Source organism: Castor canadensis, chromosome 7, assembly GCF_047511655.1.
Source record: "Castor canadensis chromosome 7, mCasCan1.hap1v2, whole genome shotgun sequence".
Classification (NCBI taxonomy): Eukaryota; Metazoa; Chordata; class Mammalia; order Rodentia; family Castoridae; genus Castor; species Castor canadensis.
The window spans coordinates 157,727,516-157,750,517 of NC_133392.1; the positions used below are offsets into that span (position 1 = coordinate 157,727,516).

The 23,002-nt window shown below is 41.5% G+C and overlaps 1 protein-coding gene across 20 annotated transcripts in view; it reads right to left on the reverse strand.

Annotated features, from left to right (window-relative positions):
• Camta1 (calmodulin binding transcription activator 1) overlaps positions 1-23,002 on the reverse strand; it is an 826,483-nt gene that overhangs the window by 8,614 nt on the left and 794,867 nt on the right. For 12 of the 20 annotated variants that reach the window (XM_074081453.1, XM_074081449.1, XM_074081454.1 and 9 more), the window contains 12 exons: positions 22,299-22,450; positions 19,441-19,637; positions 18,994-19,072; positions 18,365-18,680; positions 17,477-18,000; positions 11,731-11,915; positions 10,918-11,164; positions 10,007-10,078; positions 8,701-8,721; positions 7,162-7,355; positions 5,951-6,025; positions 3,263-3,293 (listed from right to left, as the gene is read on the reverse strand). In XM_074081453.1, the coding sequence (XP_073937554.1) occupies positions 3,263-3,293; positions 5,951-6,025; positions 7,162-7,355; positions 8,701-8,721; positions 10,007-10,078; positions 10,918-11,164; positions 11,731-11,915; positions 17,477-18,000; positions 18,365-18,680; positions 18,994-19,072; positions 19,441-19,637; positions 22,299-22,450 (2,093 nt within the window). The remainder of the gene's footprint in view (positions 1-3,262; positions 3,294-5,950; positions 6,026-7,161; positions 7,356-8,700; positions 8,722-10,006; positions 10,079-10,917; positions 11,165-11,730; positions 11,916-17,476; positions 18,001-18,364; positions 18,681-18,993; positions 19,073-19,440; positions 19,638-22,298; positions 22,451-23,002) is intronic. The other 8 variants (XM_074081464.1, XM_074081463.1, XM_074081460.1 and 5 more) reach the window with 7 other exon arrangements.

The window sequence follows — 23,002 nt, forward strand, 5'->3', positions numbered from 1 at the left end:
TTCAGCAGAACAGCTGTAACCACATTTATTGATCATGAGCAACTAGGCCAGCAATTTCTAAGAAACAGGTTATTATTAAAACAGCAGAATTTCTACTGCTTATGGTAACAATTTTCTGTGACTGTCAGGTTTATAAAGCCTCCAGTCTTGTAGAAATGCTCCTGCAAGGAAGGGGGAATCTGTCTAGAAAATAGACAGAATGGTGTCCCTCATCTATGAGAACAGCTTCCACTCTCCATGGAAAAGAATGCCTTTAAGACAGAAGTGGAAAACCATTTTCCATCCAGAAAAAGAGGCAGTGCTTCTTGTTTGTTTGTTAGGCCAATGAAGTTTCACTGCCTTGAGGCTAAGTCCATTATGTAATTCACTTATTCTGACATTTCCTCTACATATGAAATATCTTGGTTTTTCTGTTATAAAACTGAGTAACACCCTCTTAGGTATACGAAAAACCCAGATGCAAAGTAGTATTTGCAGCAAACCTTGTAAAGGTTTCTTAAACCTTAAAAATCATTCAGTAATTTGCTAAAGTTAGTTTATCACCTAAATTATCCAAAACAAACTTAAAACAGTTTAAATATCTCTGTGTATAATGAAAGTTCTCCCCTAAACAGATACCATTATATCCAAGACAAAAAAAAAATCTTTGATAGTGTTAGGATTTTTCAGTTATTGTATAAACTAGAGGCTAGACCTGAAGGAAAGGCTGAATAAAAACAGACAGGACTCAGACAAGCATATTTGGTGCTTTCTCTGAGCCTTCCACAAGCAGAGATAAACATTTCAAGCCAGGAGTGTTGCTCTTGGATCATTGTGCCTTGATTCTGATGAATGACAAGCGTCTACCTGTGTAGCGACTCTTCCGCTCATTAACCTACAAATTTGGGTCAAGAATAATGTGCTACACTGTACCACAAAATGTCATTATTTAAATTTTCAAGTATTTTTTTCATTGTGTAAGCCTTAAATTGATATAGTTTAAAAATAAATAACATATCTTCTTTGATGTAAGTTCTAGGAATATAAATCCTCCTCAGAGAATGCTCAGTCCCCAAGAATTTAAACTTGGGGACTGTTAGAGGGAGTGCCACTGTGACTTCTCTGAGGAAGAGAGAGGGAGAGGAGATCTTATAGGTAATTAATTACACAAAGCTCTACACAGGCTATTCTGCAATTGGTGCAAGTGGATTAATATTACCATGTTAGAAAAAAACCTGAAAGCTCTCAGCTCCTCTCTCTCAAACTCCCTAAAGACTGCACAAGGCATGAGGGATGTTATGAAATTCCAACTTCCCATGCATGAGGAGGAGTTTTAGGAGTTCACAACAGAATGCAGCAGGCACTTAAAAAAGTGAAGGGATTCTGATTGGCACTGAAAAACACCTTTAGAAAATATACTCTTAAAATGACCATTAACATCCCAGAAACTAACGAGCTTCAAAAGTGCAGAAGCAACGAATTCTACGAAAATGTTGGTTCTTTGCAGCAGGCTCTACTAACTGCATTTAACATGCAAGATGCTACAACTTTCAGTTAAACTGAGCATCACGGCATGCATCTCTTCTCTAGCACTTTTTTTTTAAACAGAAAAAGTATTATCTATGTATGCAGTGGGTGAAAGGGAAAAGAAAGAAGAGGAAGGGGAAGGTAGGAAGGGGGAGAGATAGAGATTTGAGAGAGAGAGAGAGAGAGAGAGAGAATTTCCTCTTATATTCCAAGCACAGACATCTGTAAGCCACCTGTAATGCATGGGACCAGAAAAATTTCAATGGCAAACAGTTGTCTAACACTAAAGAAGGTGCAGTTGCTTTTTAATTTTTTTCCAAAACAAGTTTCTCTTTCAACAACTATTCATGGTTTGAGATAGGCAAGTCTTTTTATACAGGTAAGATCATTGTTCAGAAGAACTTATATCATAATGACAATTCTCCTACCATCAAGTTGGCAAACTACAGCCTGTGGGGCAATAGTTTTATCAGAAAATAACCACGACCGTGCTTTCATGCAGTCTGTCTGTGGCTGATCCCAGATGTGGGGGAAGAGCTGTGATGCTGGAAAGACAGAGTCTAACGTGTTTACTCTCTGGCTTTTTAAGAAAAAGTCTGCTGACCCTGGCTTAAAATACAATGAATGAATATTAGCACCAATAGAAATCTAACTAGATGGGAAACAGCATCTCCAGAAACATTAGGACCATGATTTAAAAAAAAAAAAATCTCAAAAATCTCAAAATGACTGAAGTATTGGCATAAGGTTAAGATGCAGTGCACTGAGTGCAGTTGACAGACAGCTCCCACATTACACCTGACAGTTCATCTTCTTGTAAGATGCCATGTGAGAAAAAATCTATCGAATTCATCTCAATTCAAGCCCAATGCGGGTGAACATCTCCCTAGATTTTAAAAAAGTTTTCTGACACTAAGACTTTTGCCTTTAACTTCAGGCATATCACACCTGCATCTAGTTTCTTTCTTGTGCCTCTTGTGCATGCTCATAAACCAGCACTGGATTCTAGTCTCAGGAACACTGGGAGTGTCACTGAACACTGAGTTAAGATAATTTCTTTAAAATACCAATTTTTTTTGGAATAGCCACTTCCAACTATAATACAGAATGTATAGATTCAAAACACTTTACATTTTCTTTATTCGCTATGACCATTACAAGCTGGATGTCTGCTTTGCTCACGATTTTATAACCAATGTCGTAGAGACTGGCTCTGGAAGGGCAGCTTTATATTCTGACTTGCCTTAGAGCACAGGAAAGAGATTCAGAAAATGAAATGATAGGGGCAAGGTAGCAGGGAAATAGCAGTTCTAAACACGAGAAAAGCCTACTACTATCTATTGAGCTTTTTTGCTTTAGAAATTTTAATACAGTGGTTGAGAAAATTTGATGTGGCGAATTATTTTAATCATAAAACCCCACTTGCTTAACATTTTCTTGTAGTGCAGCCTTAGTTAGACTTAAACTTGCACCACCAGTCATCTGTCTGAGTGGAAGACTTCTCTCACGGAGTCTAAGCATGCCCTGCAGTAGCCTCAGGAGGTCCCTCCCTCATGCACCTGTACACCTACTGTATGTGACTGCCCTCCTGTGGTATAAAATAGCAGTGTTAGTAATTAGGGTTAGTTTTTGTTTTATTTCATTCAAAATGGATGTGAAACCTACTGGCATACCTAGGCTGCAGCCCCATGCAAGCAAGCAAAAAGCAAAATATTGAAAATGGAAGATAAACTGGCTAGCAGGCAGCTACACTCACCCTTTTGTACAGCCTATGGTCCACCAGGGGGCTTTAGACAGTAAAACAACACCAAAGAGCTATTAGCATGTGAGGGTCACAACAGAAATCTTATAAATAGCTTTATTTCAACCAAAAAGAGTATAAAGTAATTTCTTCTGGAGGAAGGAAGAAAAGGAGAGTGATGATGGGGAATGTGAAATGAGCAGGAACAAAATTATCCAATTTATTTCTAAGTCTCAAAACCCACTGGGGCCGTATGACTTAGGAATGGGACTCCTGCCGATTCCAGAGGCCGCTCCCTACCTACCTTGCTGGGAGGGTATCATGTGCTTTCCTATTCAATACAGACTTCAATGTTTCCAAGAGACAGTAAGTGTGACAGTGTCTCTTAAAGAGGTATTAAATAAACACGAATGGAAGGAGGATTGCAACCATCCTAGGAAACACACACGTTTAAAACAAACCTCAGGATAGCAATATGGGATTTCTTTAAGCTCCTCAATTGAAAATATTAATTATACATATGGGAATGAGAAGTGAACACTGGTCTTACATAGTCATTATATAAAGGTTATCAAAATTCGCCTGGAGATTTTTCTAGCATTTGAACTTTAAGGTCAAGAAAAAGCCAATAAAGGTCTTTACTTCATTCCAAACCATGAGTAGACATTCAGAGCCCATAAGCCGACATTCTCATCATAAGCTTTCCTGTCAGTCTTCCTCTGAGAGTATGGCTAGTTAAAACATAAACCTAAGGTAGGTAAAAGTCTCCAGGAAATATTTTCTACTAGCTTGCAAAGAAGAAAACTAAAAATAACAGTGGGAGGGGCCCTTGTCCAGCTTACTTTGGGAGGCAGCCTTTTATGAACTCATGTTTTGTTTAAATATCTTACTCTCTCAATTCATAAACTATAAACACAGGGCACAGTTTTGGCAAAAAGTTAAAAGGGAGATATGAGTAGTACCTTACGTAATTTTGCTCATATGGCATTTCCTATACATATACTCAAAATCTGAGACAGGACTAGAAAGAACGAGGGGAAAAGTACAGTACGATTTAACTTGTGAATGTTCTGGTTTGTTTGAAGTGGCCAAAACAAGAGTAATGTGAAGGCTAATTTTCTTGAAAATAAAATCACTCTGGAACGTATGACCCAGTCTCATGAAAGAAGTGCCCATGTGATTCTGCCCCATGTAGTCAGTCTACTGGTTTCTGTGCTGGACGGAATCTTCTTGGGTCTTTTATTCATCAGAAGAGGAAAAGGGAAAATGGAACTGTAACACATGAGGGTGTAAGGAAAAGACAAAGGGCAGTCTTTGGTATTTTTACCAAATGGTGAAACTCGGCTATTCTACTGGTCCTAAGTACCCTAATGCTAATTAAATAATAATTAATTATTACTCAGTATGACTGAATAATAAAGAAAAGAGACTAATTTTTCTAAGGCTTACAGAATCAACTTCATTGTTAGTCATACCCCATAGTTTGACAGTCACTTTCTAACAGGACTTCCTATTTCAGAGGATTCACTTTGCTTCTCATTTGTTAGCCCTATGGGGAAACAGATTCCAATCCTGACGTGCGACAGGAGATGTAGGGAGTGTACCTGTGCTCTTCCCAGCACGTCCAGCTAGGACACACGGAGGTAATCCTAACAAATGCTCTTTTTAAAGTTTTTATTCTGTGAATGCAAAGGCTGTGCATGCTTTCTTCTCATACAAATGCATCCTTTTGCTGATTTAAGTAAAAGTACAAGAAACAAGTTAAACCCTACTAAGTCTCAAAGGCAAAGGCTTTTCAAACTTAGCAAGCAGATGGTTTTACGAGTAAGAAAAACTATAGTAAAGTGAAACCCCTGAGGAATCAAACTGAGTGTCAATACTAGGCTTTTGGTGTAATGAGGCAGGAGGAGAGAAAAGTCAGGGAAGAGCCTGCTTCAAGTTTGCTACTCTCAACTGTACGGGGAAATACACAGCACTGGCCATCTAAGCACAGCTCTGATGCCACCATTACAGATTCCAGATTGGAATATTAATCTAAGTAGAAAAAACAAAAGATTTTTCACCACCCCTTCCCCCCAATCTAAGTGAAGAAAGCTCAGGTTTGAAGAAACAGAGACTCTTCAGGCTTAGCTCCATGAAAAGGTGCTATGTCCCTGGGAACGACTGTGCTCGGGAGCCCAGTTCCTTCTAGTTGAAAATGCAGTTGTAATCTCAGTTGTCGGTCTTTCCCTACACACTTCATTCCAGTCATTTCTTCTGGGTAATTTAATGAAATTGTTAGCTTTTCACATCCAGCAGAGGGCACCAGCCACTTAGTGGAAATTCTACATCAGAAAACCAAGGAAGGCACTTAAAACTTTTTTCTCCTCCCTTGAAAATAGAAACTTCGGTTTTGATGTCTGTCAGTATAGCAATTATGCAGAGTGAAGACCACAACGCAGAGTGGCTTGTAAGCAATAGGTCAACAAGAACCCCGATTAAAAGCTAGTCCACCTGCAGCAGACTCATGCCCAAAGCAAAACAAAACGCTGACGCCCACAACAGTCTAAAGTGATTTCCAGCAGTAGCAACTTGTCTCTAGTGAAGGAGCTGCCATCCTGTGAGACTTTGGGGTGCCGGCCAGAGGAGTCAGGGCAAGGTTAAGAAGGTTAGACTGTTTCATTCCTTCCCATGAAAGAAATGAATAGATGAGGGTTAACGCACCTGTGACGGCAGCGACGGAGGAACCTCATTATCTTTCGAGCAGCTTGATCCTGCTTTTTGGTTAGCAAACTGCTCCTGAAAAAGTCGTAGTATTATCGTCACAAGAGTTCTGTAAGGCCCGCTATGCAAAAATTGAGAACTGGCTGGTGGTGATAGGAGACTTCTAATTAAATGTTTCGTGTAGCAAATGAGCAGCACAGGCAGTCCTCCCAGCAGTCCTCATGGTGCTGAGTCTGACCACACTGGGGAGAAGGGGTTCACGCCCTGTCCTTGAGCTTTGGGGTGACAAGGAAAGACTGAAAACAAGATGCCCTGTAATTGTGCTGTTACTACTCTTTTTAAACTTTGTTTTTATGTCCCAGGCTGACCTTGAATTCATGATCCTCCTGCCTCAGTCTCCTAAGTGCTGGATTACGGGTGTGTACCACCGTGCCTGGCTCTTTTATGACTCTTCACTAGCCATTAGCCATTTTGTTGAAAAAGGCATTCTGTCATTAGTTAGACTGTTATTTAGAAGTTGATTTTATTTTTTTGTGCTACTGGGGTTTGAGCTCATGACCTCATACTTGCTAAGCACACACTCTATTACTCGAGCCACACCCCCAGCCTTCTTTGCTTTAGTTATTTTTGTACAGGTTCTTGTGTTTTTGCTTGGACTGGCCTCAGACCAAGATCCTGCGCTTAGCTGGAATTTGCAGACATGAATAACCACACTGAGCTTATTTGCTGAGATGGAGTCTTGCAAAGATTTTGCTAGGGCTGGACTTGAACCAAGATCCTTCAGCTCTCCACCTCCCAAGTAGCTAGGATTACAGGCATATGTCATTGCATCCACCCCCTCTTTGGGTTATTTTCTAGTTTTTAAAGTCAATGTATTTTACTGTGCTAGAAATTTTACTTACATTCTTTAGAAAGGAACAGCTCAACCCTAATTACTCTTCCAAGGTCTTCTAGGCAGTAGCTCTACAATTTGGACTTTAATACAGAATAACACATCTTGAAGTATGAACTTTTTAGTCTTGCCAAATTCTGACAGAAGTTGAGGTTGACTGGTGACATCAAACTAAGGGGCAGAGGGTACAGTGAAGGAGCTCAGTGGGTCAGAAGTGACCAGCAGCACAGGTGCTAGTATACAAAGTCCCAGCACCTAAGAACTTCTGGAAGGAGCTGCCCAGGCCCGGCCTTAGGAGCAAGCCAGAGTCCCAGCCTACCTGAGCTTCTGCTGCACAATGACAGCGGTCCGGCGGGCCTGGCGCCTCTTGCCACACTTCTTGTAGCTCCTGTAGTACTTCTGGATCAGCACGGCTGCGCGCCGGCTCTGCTGGAACCTCTTCTGTTCAGAGTAACTTCGGAACTTGCTCTGGATAAGGATGGCTGCCTGCGTCATCTTTTTATAAAGTGCATACTGCAGGGAAACAAGAATGAGCAGGACGGTGACAACAGGAGCCATACAAGTCCAGGTGTCCCTTGAGCCTGGGGAAAGGAAGAAAAGAGGCTCCTTCCTCCCTCAGCCTGTTTTTTGCTTGGGGTTTAACCACAAAAGAGGGAAAGGAAGAATCTCTTCACCTAACCTTTCCAAAATGTGAAATGCTACTTTAAGGGTTGCTCTGCAAGGGGCTTTCCCCAAAATGTCAAAATATTTTGTCCTTCTTAAAAAAGATTTTTAATAGCAATACTTAGACATTTATGAGTCTAAAACATATCTGGAAAGTAAGATTTTAAATGTTTAAGATTAGAATTAACTATCCAATTTGGAAACATTTTTAGGCTTTTTATGCCTCCCAATTCCCACCATACACAGATCTACCTAGCAGTCAGCATCTGACTTCTGTCATTCTGTATGACAAATTTCTGACAGAGTTGCAAGTTCCCAAATACAAGGCTTATCATGAAACGCTGACACCTTTAAGCCATTTTACCCTGTAAAAGATTAGCACTCATCAGACCAACACAGTGGCCAAGCAATGAACCCTGGAAGGTTGTCAGAGAGCTGGGGACTGCTCAGATGCAATACCATCAGTCCCCCCATCCAGCCTGCTGCAGAGCTACTAAAGAGGGTGGAAGGCACAGGGCACAGATTCTTAAACATTAAAAACACAGCTCACTCTGGTTTAAAAAATACTATGTCCAATTTTCTAAAGAAATAGAATATGACTCTGGGTACAAGTCACATGAAGCCATTTGTTAGAGGAAGACAACTTATCAGTTAGGAAAAAATATTCCTCAAACATCCCTGCATATAACTAACCACACCCCTCAGCATATGGGGTAGGAATGAAGGAAGGAAACTGACTTCTCACAATGTTTAATCTTCTGCAACTATCTTCCTCCCTCTCACCTAACCTGTTTTACATTCATTTCCAACTGTCCAAAAGTCTTTCAAGACAAGAACTGTATCTTACAGAGCTTTTGTGGCTTTCATCATCTTGGCCTGCACTTTGCACATTCAAACTTGCTGGGCCATCATGAAGTGTCATGGAAAAAGGATATTTATTTAGTGGACACTAGGCTTACAGTCATTGGCTTGGGTGGACTTACACTAGCTAGGAAAATGTTCAACTATTATTAATCCAAAACCCATCCAACTGAATAACCACAAGGTCCCCAGAGAGCAGATGCACTGTGCTGAGGTAGCCTGACAAAGGCAGTATTTGTGCCATCTCAATGACCCCTCCTTATAGGTGGTAATGGGTGTGAAGTTTGTGACTCTGGTGGAATGATTTGTGAGAGGACTTGGTATATATCATTACCTTCAAGGCTATCCATGTCAGCTTGGGGAAAAACAGAAAATACAAGATTAAGGTTAGATTGCTGAATATAATGAAATTAAGAACCAGAACCAATAAAACTCCCAACCAAAAAGAAGAAAGTAAGAAAGAAGAAAGCAACCTGGCTATGTCAATGCCAGCAATGTTCCAAAATATCAACCTTAGAGTTGTCAGTATTTCCAGAAACAATGCCTTCCACCTTCTGGCTGTAGACAACACTTTCTTGGTATGTATTTTTTGGAATAAATACTTGTTGGACCACAAACTGGAAACCTCGATTCTGTGTCTGTCTTGTGCTAACAAGAAGCCTGCTCACCAAACAGAAGCTGGCCCAATTTCCTGCTGCAGAGCTAGAAGGGATGTGGTGTCAGCGTTTGCACAATAAACCTTCATTTTCTGGGATCATGAACTCAACTGGCTCTGCAAGCTAGAGACGTTCCGTCCCCACCCCATTAATAGGGTTTAATGTTAGAGAAACTCAAGAAAATAGCAACCCATATCAGAAATCGAAGCCGTACATCAGAACAGAGCATGTAAACCCAAATTTCTATGCAACTATACTACATCTTAACATCTCTGACTCCTTAAATTAAAATGTAAAATCTATCAAAAGCACAACCTAATAACAAGTATCAGAATCTCTTCTAGATTTGACAGAACTGATTTTTTTTCCAAGACAGGGTCTCTCTGTGTGTACCAGGCTAGCTTTGAACTCATGATCCTCTACCCAACCCTCCATGTACTGGGACTATTGCAGTGTGAACCAGCATGCCTGGAAACAGAAGGGAATTTTAACATGAAAACCAGTCAAAACTCAGTGAGGCAATTTTTAATATTTGATAACCACCTATATAATTAGGAAGTCTAATATTTATTTCTCTGAGCCACAGCTTCTTCATCTATAAAACAGAAATAAACTGTTCACATGAAAAATTGTGAGGAGTAAACAATACAATGCACCTGAAAGATCTGGTGCATAGATGTGCACCACTAACACCAGGTCCCTTTCCTGTCTGATGGCATATGCAACCCCATGGGCTGTTTGGAAATGTAATCCTGCATGAAGGGGACATGAGAGATCCTGCTTGCACCTGTTAACTAAAGCTTAATGGCAGACATCTTTGTTTTCTTTTACTCTGGTTCTTAATCAAGGCTATTCAAATCATGTCTTTGTGGTTAGGAACTGGATATAGTGCTCTTTAGCCAAACTGTACACCAGGGCCCTCAGCCCACTAGGGGCCTTTGGGCCAGATACATTTTCCTTTTGTGACACAGAATTGAAGCTTACCTGCTTGTATTTTCTGTAACAACGCTGAATGACAGCAGCAGCCACTTCTTGCTGTTCCCGCAAGGGTCGGCCCTTAAGGTTAAAAACAGTGAGGGGGATAAAAATCAGTAATGATCTAAAATAAGAACTGTCAACGTCCTTAAAACTTAAGACAGAACCATCACTCGTGTAAATGCAACTTTCTCAGAACTGCGACCCTAGGTTTGCCAAAATGGTGATAATTATAAACATAAATCAGGAAAACTGCATTTACAGAATAAACCTCTATTTTTGCTTTTTACATCAAACAATATTAGCATATTAGGAGGCCTGAAATAATCATTTAAAAAAATACTTAACAAATTAGGTATTGGCCTATTTGTCTTACCAGATCAACAGCCCTTCCTAAAATAATCCCAACTATTCTGCTTTTGGATCAATGATTAATGGCTTGCGACACCTCTGTGGGGTGTGGAGATGGGGGACCTAGTGAGGCAGAGGGTAAAGGTATGTGTCAAAAGATTCCTCTAAGAATCTGTGAAAGGCTGTGGCTTATCTTCCCAACAAAATGAACACAGAGTCCCACCACGTGATTCCCAGGAGTTCAGGGGCTGCCTAAACTTAATCCCTAGGCTTCCAGTTGAAAACCCCCATTTTAGGTCATAAATTCCTTAGGGCAAAGGTGTCAATTTGTGGTAAGAATAAAGTCTACTATCATTATCAACAATAGGTGGATAACCATCCCACTACTGGTTAAGTTTTTATTTTGTTAAACCTCCTAAAAATTATTAACAATGTAATGTGACACGATTAATAACGTACTATGAACCTGGAGTAAAAAGAAACAGGATGTGTTTCAGCCAGAATAATTATGTTCTGGTCTCTTCTCCCCAATCTTAGAACATCACAACATCAACATTCTTTTATTTTACCTTGTATTTCCGGAAAGCTGTCTGGACAAGCCTGGCAGCTTCATAGAGCTCTCTCTGCTCATGATCAGACAGAGTTAGCTGAGCAAACTCATTCTCTACCTTCTCGCTTGTAGACGCACTCAGGAATTCTGACCAATCTGCCGCGGAGGGAAGGTTAGGTTTTTCAAATGCTATTTCACTGACTGGTGAGCCTACAGGGCTCAGGCTGGTATTAGAAGAAGGGGTTAGAGGCTCCTTATATGCACTTCTGAAACAAAAGGAGAAAAGGGAGAGCTGGTTAATGACTGTTTTTGCACAGTCCGTTACCCATCAATTTTCAAGACAAGATGGCATCTACCTGAAGCCACTGTGGGCAATTAAGAAGATGCCTTCAAGGGCTGGTGGAGTGGCTCAATTGGTAGAGTGTCTGTCTAGCAAGTATGAGGCTCTGAGTTCAAACCCCAGTATCACCAAAACACAACAACAAAAAAAGATGTCTTTCTGTCAGGTGAGTTGCTACGCACACTCCGCACTTTGGTTGTCCTGTGCCTTTTGAGTGTAGTGCTATGCTAAACTCACTGAGAATACTGCCTTACCCCTGTGAGACCTCAACTAAAGTAGGGGCACCTTAGGATGCATTATCTCATATCTCTGATCTGGGGAGAAGATAATAAAGAGGTGAGGTCAGAGCTGGGCCTTGGAGGTGGCGGTGGACTGAGTCCTTACACTTCTCGGGAGTCTTCCATCACAGCATTTATCCAGCACCCTTCCTCCTGCCTCCAGCTAAGGTTAGGGGCGTTTGTCCCGGGCAGTGATCCCCAGGAAGTTCCTGACCTGATCTGGGCAGCGCTTGGCAGATGATCAGCATCAGCTAGGTAACTGGCCAGCCAGCTCATTGTGCTGCTAACAGTGGCGGGGTCTGTCCTTGCCAATGCCGACTCCATGGGCACAAAGTTCTCCTGCTTGATTCGGTCAGGGGTGGCCTCAATAATGTGTTCTGCTAAGGTCATCATGTTCACCTGGAATCACAAGTTCACACAACACTCACAGAAAGGAACCTTTCAAAGTTAGCGGGGTCTACCTCCACCCCTACCTTGAAAAGAAAACAAACACACAAAAGGGCAAATGGGCAGGTTTACACTTCACTCCAATGCACTCAAATTGCATCATAAGGTTATTACACAATGCCTAAAAATGCTAAATCCCTGAGCCCTGATTATCTCCAAACCATAGTTTGGCTACAAATCTTTGGTCATGTCTTAAAGAACTTTTGTCTGTGCCTATTGTTTACTCTTAACTGGATCAACCAGTTAATAATCCCGTACCTGCGGGTTCCAAAGTAGGTTGAAATCCTAATGTGGTGACACTGGTTAACTTCCCAACCAATATCCAATCATTCCCTTTGCCTTGCCTGGGGAACCCTAGTCTTATGGAAAGCAGCAATGTGCTGGACCGGAGATAGTCCATGACTGCTCTAAACCCATCAGGACAATTCTCTTCTTGTACTTCCCCTGCACTTGAGGGCAGGCATGGCCCACTTATAGACAGTAAGATCATGCAGAGAGAGGTGCTGGGCAAAGCCTGTGCTGTCCTGATGAAAAGACATCCATGCACCTGGCTCATCCCCTTCCTTTGTCCTGCCTTGACTACAGATAAGCTTCAACAGCTATAAACACAAAGCAGCAAGCATGAAGTAGAAAGCCACAAAAGACAGAGACCTACGAAAACAAAAAACAAAACCCAAAATTCCTGGTCCCTGATGGCATCACTGAGCACCTGGACCTCTGGACTTCTTGTAACATGGTTTAATTAAAAGGATGTAGTGAGATCACTGGCATCTGTGCACAAAATATATTCCTAACAGATATAATTTAGTCTTTTTTTTTCCCCTTTTATGTTTTTTACATTTACTTAAATGTGTATACTCTGTGCCACCTCCCTTCTCCCCCATAATTTACAGTCTTCAAAGCTGGTCTGGATGAAGACACTTTGTGGCCTTGCTCTTGCTAGTCCAGTGCTCTGTAACTGAACCATGCCTCCATGCCTCTTTATGTTATTTTTCAAATAGGGTTTCACTTTTATGCTTGGGCCAGCCTGCACCATGATCCTTCTTTTTTACACTTCCTGCATAGCTGAAATGACAGGCGTATGAGATGGGGTCACAAGAATGTTTTGTCCGGGCTGGCCTTGAACTGGGATCCTCCCAATCTCTACTTCCCAAGTAGCTAAGATTACCGATGTGAGCCCATGGCATTGGCTAAGACACTTAAAAAGTAATAATAATAAAGATCAGCGATATGGCCTCATTTTAAAAAATTTCTTTGCACACCTCTTGAAAAAGGTAATCAAAATATAGCAATTTAGGTTAAGTGAACTTGTTCTGAAAGCTCTACAAAGGTGACAAAATGCTTATCTTACAACATGAATTCACCTCACAGACACTGAGGTTAGTGAAAGAAGCCAGACATAAAAGAGTATCATTGTATGACTCCATTTAGATGAAATTTCCAGAAAAAGCAAAACTCTGGAGATGCAATCAGATCAGGGATTGCCTAGGGCTGGGTGGAGCAGAGACTGACTGCCCATAAGCACAGAGAACTCTTGGGAGTGATGGAAGTGTTCTAAGACCGTGGTGATGGTTGCACAGATGTATATATTTGCTGAAGTTCATGAAACCAAACACTTAAAACAGGCAAGTTTCACAGTATGAAAATTATACCTCCATAAAGCTGTTTCAATTTTCAGTAGAGAGTAAAAATTACTTTATGTAATAGGAATACAAGGGAAATAGTGCAGCTTCCCTTACTCTGACAGCCCTCTTGGTTTGGGTGCAAACAGTTAAGTCCTGTCTTTAAGATTCCTTTTCCATGGAAGTTTTTTTGAGATGGGGTCTCACTATGTTGACCAGGCTGGTCTTGAACTCCTGGGCCCAAGTAATCCTCTGGCCTCAGTTTCCCAAGTAAGTGCACACCACTGAACCTGGCTTATTCAAATTTTTATTAAAAGCAAAGCAGAACTCCTGAAGCCTGAAGGTTATCACTCTATAGTCACCCCCTCAAACCCTCCATTTTGAAAACATACTTTGATGTTACACCTTAATATGACAATAAAATAATGGATTCTGAGACACCAAGTAGCTGAATTTTTATTGTGATGGCTGGAAAGACAATGAAATTTAAATGACTTTAAAACAAAATTCTCAACAACTGGGCTTGAAAAATCATGTAATTCATTTCTTAATTTTTTGGATTGTGATCAATTTTTTGGATGTGTGGCTGGGTTTTTATTTGAGCCCTCTTTGTGTCCTAGTACATGAATGGGACTTGGACAGATGAAAAGAGCAATTTGTGTGTGTGTGTGTGTGTGTGTTTATATACACATACATTTGCTATTTGTATTAGTGACACAGTTATATCACATATTAAGTATGTCATCTATATTCAATCAAGCTCTGTAATTGTACTATCCAAAGTTTTTATCTATTTGATTTGACAAATTCTGAAATAGGTGTGTTTGTGTCACTACGACTATGGCTCCAAAATTCTTCGAATTTTCTAGTGTTTGCTTCAACATTTAGAGCTTATATGGCTGGGAACATAATTGTCAGATATTCTTGAAAATTTTACACATGCACACACACACAATTTGCCTAGAATTATACTTTTTATTCTTTTCTTCCTTCCTGCTGGGGATCTAAGCCCAGGCCCTCGTGCATCCTGTAAGCATGTGCTCCATCACAAGCCACATCCCCAGCCCCTCTCTTCTTTTTAGACCTATTTGTCTGTTAGTTTGATTCATCATCTCATTTTCACTCTTTCTACTTCTTTTCATTTCAGTTATGGCTCTTACAAGCAGCATATATTTTGCTTTCTTTTTAACCAAGTGTGAGAATCTGACCTTTAATAGAATTATCACTTACCAAAGTGTGAATGGATCACATTTGGAAATTTCTTTAGAATGTTTTCTGCTAATTTTCATTGTTGGTTTTTCCAATGTCACATCCCTGAACTTTTTTAAATGGCCAAATTCTCTTCATTTCTCTTAATAACTTAGATATTCTGCAGTATGTTTTTGCACTACCCATTAACCCAACATTTTTTTGAAATACTGGAGTTTGAACTCAGGGCCTATTCCTTGAGCCACTCCACGAGCCCCTTTTTTTGTGAAGGGTTTTTCGAGATAGGGTCTGATGTACTATTTGCCTGGGCTGGCTTTGAACCGTGATCCTCCTGATCTCTGTCTTCTGAGTAGCTAGGATCACAGGTGTGAGCCACCAGCGCCCAGCTTAACAATTTAGTCTTTTCTTTTTTTTTGGCGGTACCGGGGTTTGAACTCAAGACCTCACATTTGCTACACAGGTGCTCTTAGCTAACCTGCCATTTCTAACAAGCACAATTCAGCCTCTGTTTATAAGTCCATATCATGAGTGGAACAAAATCTATGACCTTCCCTGAGAAAGAGAGCTGTTTTAATACACTTTGTCTTTATTTCCCTGCCTTCCTCATTTTCTTAAATTAATATGGAGTCAGCTCTAGATTGTCTAAACATTTTTCTTCTGACTACTGTGTAATACAGGCAGCCACACTCTCAGTAACTATAGATACAGGTCCATTAGATTGCTTCGATTGTTCATTCCTCCATGAAATGCCTTGCCATTTCTTAAATTATTTCATCATTTTTAATTGTTATTTTTCATTTGGCAAAATACTTCTTTAGACTGCTTTTTTCCCAGATATGTGCTTTTCACTTAGCAAAATAGTATTTTGTCTAGATTTAGTGAAAATTTGAAGTTGGTTTTTTCAGGTTATTTTCTATTTCCTGCATTAATTCTTGTCAGTAAGGGCCCAACTGCTATAGCTGTGCTATCCAAAAACTATTTAAACTTAAATGAATTTAACTTAGGTAGAACTAGAAATTTAGCTCCTGGGTTGCAATACCCTCATCTCAAGTGCTCGGCACATGGTAATGCAAATACTGTACACCTCCATCAGTGTTGGACAGCACGTTCTGGATGCTCAATTCAGTTCCTCTCTCAAGCTGCTGACTTTCAACACAGCCTGCTTCATCATTGTATATTTATGTTTATAAATACAGTTCTAGATTGCTCAGTATTGACATACGGCATGGGTTCCATCAGGAATTGTGTACAAGACTTGGCAAACTATACCAGGCTAAATCAGCCAGCTACCTGTTTGTGTAAATAAAATTTTATTGGAACACAGCCATGCACATTCATTCAGTATTATCTAAGATTACTTCTGTGCTATTAGGGAAGAGTAAATAATTATGACAAAGGCTACATGGCCCACAAAGCCTAAAAATATTATTTGGCCCTTCACAGAAGAAATCTGGCAGCCCTTTGTCTAAAGCATTATTTGATTTAGGCAGGGTGTGATGGCTCACATCTGTAATCCCAGTCACTTGGGAGGCTGAGGCAGGAGGATCGTGAATTTGAGCCCAGCCTAGGCAACTTAGCAAGGCTCTATCTCAAAATAAAACTTTAAAAAAGGGCTAAGGACTACACTTAGTAGTACAGTGCTCACCTAGGATATGCAAGGCCCTGCATTCAATCCTCAGTACCACAAAAAAATGAACAAACACCCCACCTTACTGATTTATTTTGGGAGGCATCCCATGACTGCAGTGTTTGCTAGACAGCAGTAGGGCCTCCTGTCCACCAAAATGGGAGCACATGGGTAAGCACATGGGAATACCCGCTGTGGTGAACAGGGTGGGTCAGCAGTTGGGCTTCTCCTAGGACAGCTGGTCAGACTGTAGGATCTCCTCTGTTCCCTCTATCTCACTGTGTCACTTCTATGGGCATAGGTGTCCTACGGAATTTCTGGTGATGTTTCTTCCTTTTGCATTTGTTTTGGGTTATTATCAATGGGAAGTTGGAAAGAGAGGAAGTCCATCACATGCTCAGAGGTTACCCTTTGACCCTCCCCTACATATATTAATTGACAAAATTTGTTTAATATAGCCTCATGTCAATTTTACTTCAGTACATGTTCTCTCAATCTGGAACAAGTTTAATGCCCTGAAAAGACTCTGTATTTTCTACATTTATTATAAAGGCAGTCCAGTTGTCAGCTTTAGAGCTACTTCACTGCATGCCACAAGAGCCTTGTGGCATATATGCCCTTTGCAATGACTAGGTGATGGCTGAGCCAGGCAAAGTCACTTAGGTAATCCAAATTCTATCCATAGGCCTCTTTGCTAGCTATTTTTAGGGCTTTGACTCTATTATAACCAGTTCTTAAAACAGTGAAGCTGTCATCCTGTATGCAAGGAAGAAGCAGGAGACTAACTGTAGGGTCACGAGAAGTTCTGAAGCGCTGGTGCCAAGAGGAAAGGGCTTGCTAGACCTGGGCCCTGGCATTCAAGCCCTATTCACAGCACCTGATTCACTGAAGGAAAATGCAGTCTAAGGAAAGAAGATACTCCAGCATTCTCATGGATAAGATCAGACTTCTAATCCTTCACCTGGGAGAAAACTCCATGACCTCTGCAAGTTAACTGTAAAGACAGCAGCAATTCTGAGGTCCGGCCTCTGCAGGCTTACCTGCTCAGGGCTTACCTGAATGTCATCCATGGGCTGTGAGCACTCTTCAGTCTCTGCACTATCCCGGTAGGCCCCCATCTCTGTATTCACCACCTCTCTGTTAGCCATCATCAGGACACTCATTGGTTCCCGCAGACGCACCTGTGAAGGTGCTGCCTCCTTTCCTACACTGGTCCCCTTCGGATTTCCAGTCACCTGTACTGTAGACATACCAATGTAAAGATCTTTGGAATTCCACTTTACTACCGGCTGAGATCCAGAGGCTTGGAGTGCTGCAGTCTCTGGAGTGGGAGGGGAGGTTTCCCGGCTGCAGTCCCTCACTCCTTCACTGGGGCTCATTGTCTTGGGGGCAGACTGCTTAGAACTAGGGCTCTGCTTCCTGATATTTGGCTGTTCCAGACTCAGTGCAGTGGAAAGCAGCTTCTCCTGCCTTGCCTGGAAGTACTCAGGGTTCAATTTATGCTTTTTGGGAGCTGGATAATCTTTGTGGCTCTCACTGCTGTAGTAATTAGAGGGTTCAGACCGAGGTCTTCTCAGCTCTGAAAAGTACAGTAGAAAGGACAGTCAGGACAGACAGCAAAAGTGGGAATCCTAAAGAGTCAACACTTTCAAAGTGCAAAGCCGGAACTCAAGGCATGTCCCTGGTGCTTAAGTGTTCCCCAGCAGCATATATTGTACTTAGATAATAATCCTCCTCCAAAATGTGTATTTCTTGCATGAACACTTCTGCTACTTTCCACATTGGGAGGGGCACCAGGCATTTTCAAAGGAAAATCAGAAACATTTTAAAACTCCAAGATCTTAAAACATATGTGAATATCCTAGGAACTTTTCTGAGGGCAGTTGCATAAAGCAAACTGGGGAGCTGTCAAATTCTGAGATGTAACAATTTTGAATTTTTACCTGGATTTGTACTTGCAATGACAGTGGCTCCTTTGGGTATTTCTGGGGAGCTCATTGCCTCACTGTGCCACTGGGCCATCCAGCTATCTGTACTTGGTTCTTCATTTGGGGGACAGTGGATCCTGGGGTTCTGTCCCAGCTGGGCCTGTTCATCTCTCTGAAGGTGCTCCAGACACTCTGCTAACTTCACATGGCCCCTTGACCTGGCAATTCCCAAAGGCAGCCTTCCTAGAGAGTCTGGAATGGAGAGGGCCCGGCGGTCCCACTTGTACAGCACAACAGCAGCTTCCAAGTGCCCGAGGGCACATGCCCACATCTAGAACACAGGGAGACAGAGCAAGGTTCCCAGTGAGAGGGTGAAGAAGCCAGTTTCACTTTTGCCACTGCTGCCAACTGACACACTGGGTCCTTGCTGGCAATCTCAGTGGGACTGTTGAACATTACAAAGCAACTGATAAATCCCAATGTCAATGACGGATAATTGTGGGCATGTCTGATATTTCATTACAGAGTTCCCAGTTCAGTAAAGGAATTAAATTCACTATAATAAAACAATTTATAACTTGTCTTTTAAGTTACAGTCTCAGGCTGGAAAAATGGTCAGAAGAATCAATGAATCCATTCCTTACCAGAGGTGTACAGGAGAAGTGGTCCACATTCAAGGGGTCAACTTCTAGTTCCAAATCAATGCTATCTGCATGCTTTGTGCTGCAAGGGATAGCACCAGAGGTTACTGCACAATTCTCCCATGTTAAAAGGAAACTCACAAATGAAACCAAACTAGGCATTTAACCTCCCTGACGGGAAGAAAAAAAGAGCTCTGGATTTTGAGGGCAGTTTAGACTATTCTGGCAGGAGCCCAAAGGAAATAAAAAGTCCACCATTTAGTTAGTATCCCACTTAGTAGCTCTTGGGCACAATCTCACAAAGATTCCCTGGAAACTGCCCAGGGAGAAAGCCCTTTGCTCACAGGCTCCAAAGACTACTGGGTGGTAGACTTCTCTCCACTAGCGGAAGTGCTCAGGAAGTTGTATGTCAATGAGTGAAGAGGACCAGGTGTTTGCACCCGGCCTTACCGCCATTTGATGAGGGTCTGGATCAGCGTGGCATAGCCCTGGGCAGCAGCCAGGTGTAACAGGGTCATCCCACGGAAAGTCTTTGAGTGGATCAAATGCTTGGACTTGGCCCAGCAGGCTCGGCCCATCATCTTCTCACAGACAACGACCACGCGGCTCTCAAAGCAGCTTCCCAGGGCCCCAGCCCCAGAAGCACACTGTCATGAGAAGGTACACGTTACAATCCAAGAACCACAGGCCCTCTACCAGGCCAGCATTTGGATACAGGGGAAACAAATGCTTTAAGATTAGCAACTCAGGGCTGGCAGAGTGGCTCAAGTGGTCAGAGCACCTCCCTTGTAAGCGTGAGGCCGAGTTCAAACCTCAGTACTGTCAAAAAAAAAAAAAAAATGTTACTTTTGGGTATGGTGCAGTGGCTCAAGTGGAAAGAATCCCTGCTTAAAAGTGTGAAGCCTTGAATTCAAATCCCAGTGCCACCAAAAAAAAAAAAAAAGATTAGCAACTCAAAAAGGAAAACTGAAAACAAAGAAATGTCATGAAATAGAGCAGAATAGGTTATTTTAGCTCAGCAGCACTTCTCTGAAGTCTTGGTATAAGGTTGTCTCGTAACTCTAAGAAGAGTCTTATTACAGCTGACAATGACTATGAATGTCACGCTGACAAATCTTGGGGAAAGTGTAGACTGTTAAGAAAATAAAAAGGTGTTGGGCACAAGTGGCTCACACCTGTAATTCAAGCTACTCAGGAGGCAGAGATCAGGAGGATCATGGTTCAAAGCCAAGGCTGGGCAAACAGCTTGTGAGACCCTATCTGGAAAAGCCCATCACAAAAAAGGGCTGGTGGAGTGGCTCAAGGTGAAAGCCTTGAGTTCAAGCTCCAGCACTGCAAAAAAATAAATAAATAAAAATAAAAACTAAAACGGCTAGCCTATATTTGAAGTAAACATTATAGGCAATAAACTATTGTTTTTACCTGGGGCATATAGATATTTGGCTCCTTTGCTTCTTCTGAAAGAAAGATCACTTAGATGTGGTTTGTTTTTTTTTTCCCCTAAAGAAACACTTAAAAGTATGCAATAACAATTTTTACTTTTCACAAAGTAAAAATGATCCTGGGGAAAGCATGAGAAGTCTTGAAATTTAAGGGTTATTAATAACAATAAGGACACACAGGAGATTCACTAATTTTAACCACATGGCTTTCTTTCAGTGAAGTAAGAAATCAGTGAAGTAAGAAAAATAAAATCAAAGTTTGTAACCTCAACAGCTTGAGTATCTGTGTTAGCAGTTTTATATTTAACATTCTCCCAAGTGAATGGCACTTATAGACTAATTCACATCTCTGATGTTACTTAAAAAATATTTTTTTCTGGCAACAAATTCCACATAACCCAATTAGTACAGAAATACCACTGCTCTTCATTGCTTTTTGTTTTTAAATCTGGAAAAAATGCCTCCAAAAATAAAAAGGCAGATGATGGATGCAATGTCATCCTTGTCAGAGCTGTAAAAACAACTTAGAGAGGCACGATAGAATGACCCCAACATGCAGCAGACTGACCTTGACTCAGAAGGCCAGGCAGAGCTGTACGAGAGAGACGCATTCATGAGGATATGGACATCACCAGTTAGTGAACAAAAAGGGGAATTTTTCTGCATTAAACAAAAACAGCTCCATCTCTATCATATATGGCAGACACGAACATTTAAATGGAGCCAATTTCAATTGATGAGCATATTCAATAGCAGTTAGTATGAGATCAGATTACAAAAGCCAGTTGCTGAGTGGTTGAGCTTTGAGATTTTATGCACCATTCCCTTTCTGCAGCTTTTGTGGGTGAAAAGGAAAGGACTTTATAGGAGTCTCTTACTTCAGTCCTGAGGTGCTTTAAACAATGAAAATGTCATAGTGTCAGGTGAGAAAGCAGCTGTCTTAGCCTAACAATAATTAACTGTGTGCCAAGTCTCCTCCATCAATTTCTGAAAACAAGGGAGAAATTAGAAGAAAATTTGAGGAAGTTAGATTTTTCGTGTATGGAATACCAACTATACTTTGTTTTCATCTGTTACTATTATTTAAAATATTGCTAACACTTGATAAAAAAAAAAAGTTTACCAAAAAGAGAGAATTTTGCAAAGGAAACCATCATCTGGAAGAGAAAGATGGTCTGAGGTTTCCAGGCAAGGAGTAGTAGAGGTGAGAAATATGACCATGGCCTGAACCTCCTCCCTAGGGTCTCGAGAACGTTCTACCAAGGAGACTGTATCAAAATGAAGCCCCTAAAGGAAATGCACACAAAAGCTTCAAGACCAATAGGTCCAGAATAATACTTGCCAACCCCCTGTGCTGGGCAGTACATCCTTCATGCAATTTATGAAAACGCTCTAATGCACAAAGTTGTTCTACACCAAATAATAATTCCATACACAGCTGCCTGGGCCCTGTTGGTATTTATCTTGAGGCTATAAAAGGCTTATGAATTACTGAATTCCGTTATGTCTTGTACTTATCCTTAAGACAGGAACAAGACAGAAAATATGAAGTAGAAAGACACATTTAATTCTGAGCCCCAGTAGAGGATTCATTGGCCTGTTTTAACTGGCTGCCTCCCTCCCACTGCCAGGTAAGACTAGTGAATTCTGAGATAAAAAAAAGTGATTTAAAAATTAGGGAGTTAACAAGAGAAGCCCTGCATGTTTTCAGATTGCAGACTGTAAGACTTAGGATAAAGCACAGGTAATGTTAAGTATACCCCGGGCCTTTTTTCCCCTCTCAAATCCAGGAATCACAACAGCAGGGAAATGTGATCAGCTGCCTCAAATACTACTCAAACAGGAGTCAAACACTGACAAACGTACCTGAGCCTGACTCCCTCCATTCCCATTCCCACTGCTGCCTCCGCTGCTGCCTCCTCCACTTGTCTGTTTGTGCTGCTGGGAGCCGGTCATCTCAGCCATCCTCCTTTCCATCTGCTCCAGCCGCTCCAGTATGGACATCCTGAACTGGTTATCTAGGGCAGAGCAAGAGGAGGAGTGAGGTTGCGTTCCGGAAGAAAAGCACTTGACCTGTGGCCTCTGCCAGCTTGTGGGACTGGAGTCCAAAAGGCTGTCAGTGACTTCACCAAATCCGGGCCTGCATCCAGGCCAGGTTTCCCCAGCATGGGGAGGCAGGGAGGCTGTTCCTTTACACAAGCTATGCCTCTACCACAACCCCAAGTCCCCAGTTAAAGGAACAGAAAATTCCTTTTTTGTCAAAGATCCTGCTTTTGGGTTCCTGCCACTCACTCTATCTCTGTCAAATTTCCCAACAGAAACCTTGACGAAATCTAGTAGAGGGCCCTGGGAACAAACACACGAAATGAATGCAGCTCATGGAAGAAGGTGATTGCTGTGGGAAAGGAGGTGATATTTAAAAAAAAACCCAAACAAACAAAAAGAAAAAGCTACACATTTCTTTTAATACGTGTCCCAGTCATAGGCGAATTAAAACAGATGCTACACCTCTAAGAAAAAACGAAAAATGATGACAGGATATCACTATTGGAGCTAAGACTAACTCCAGA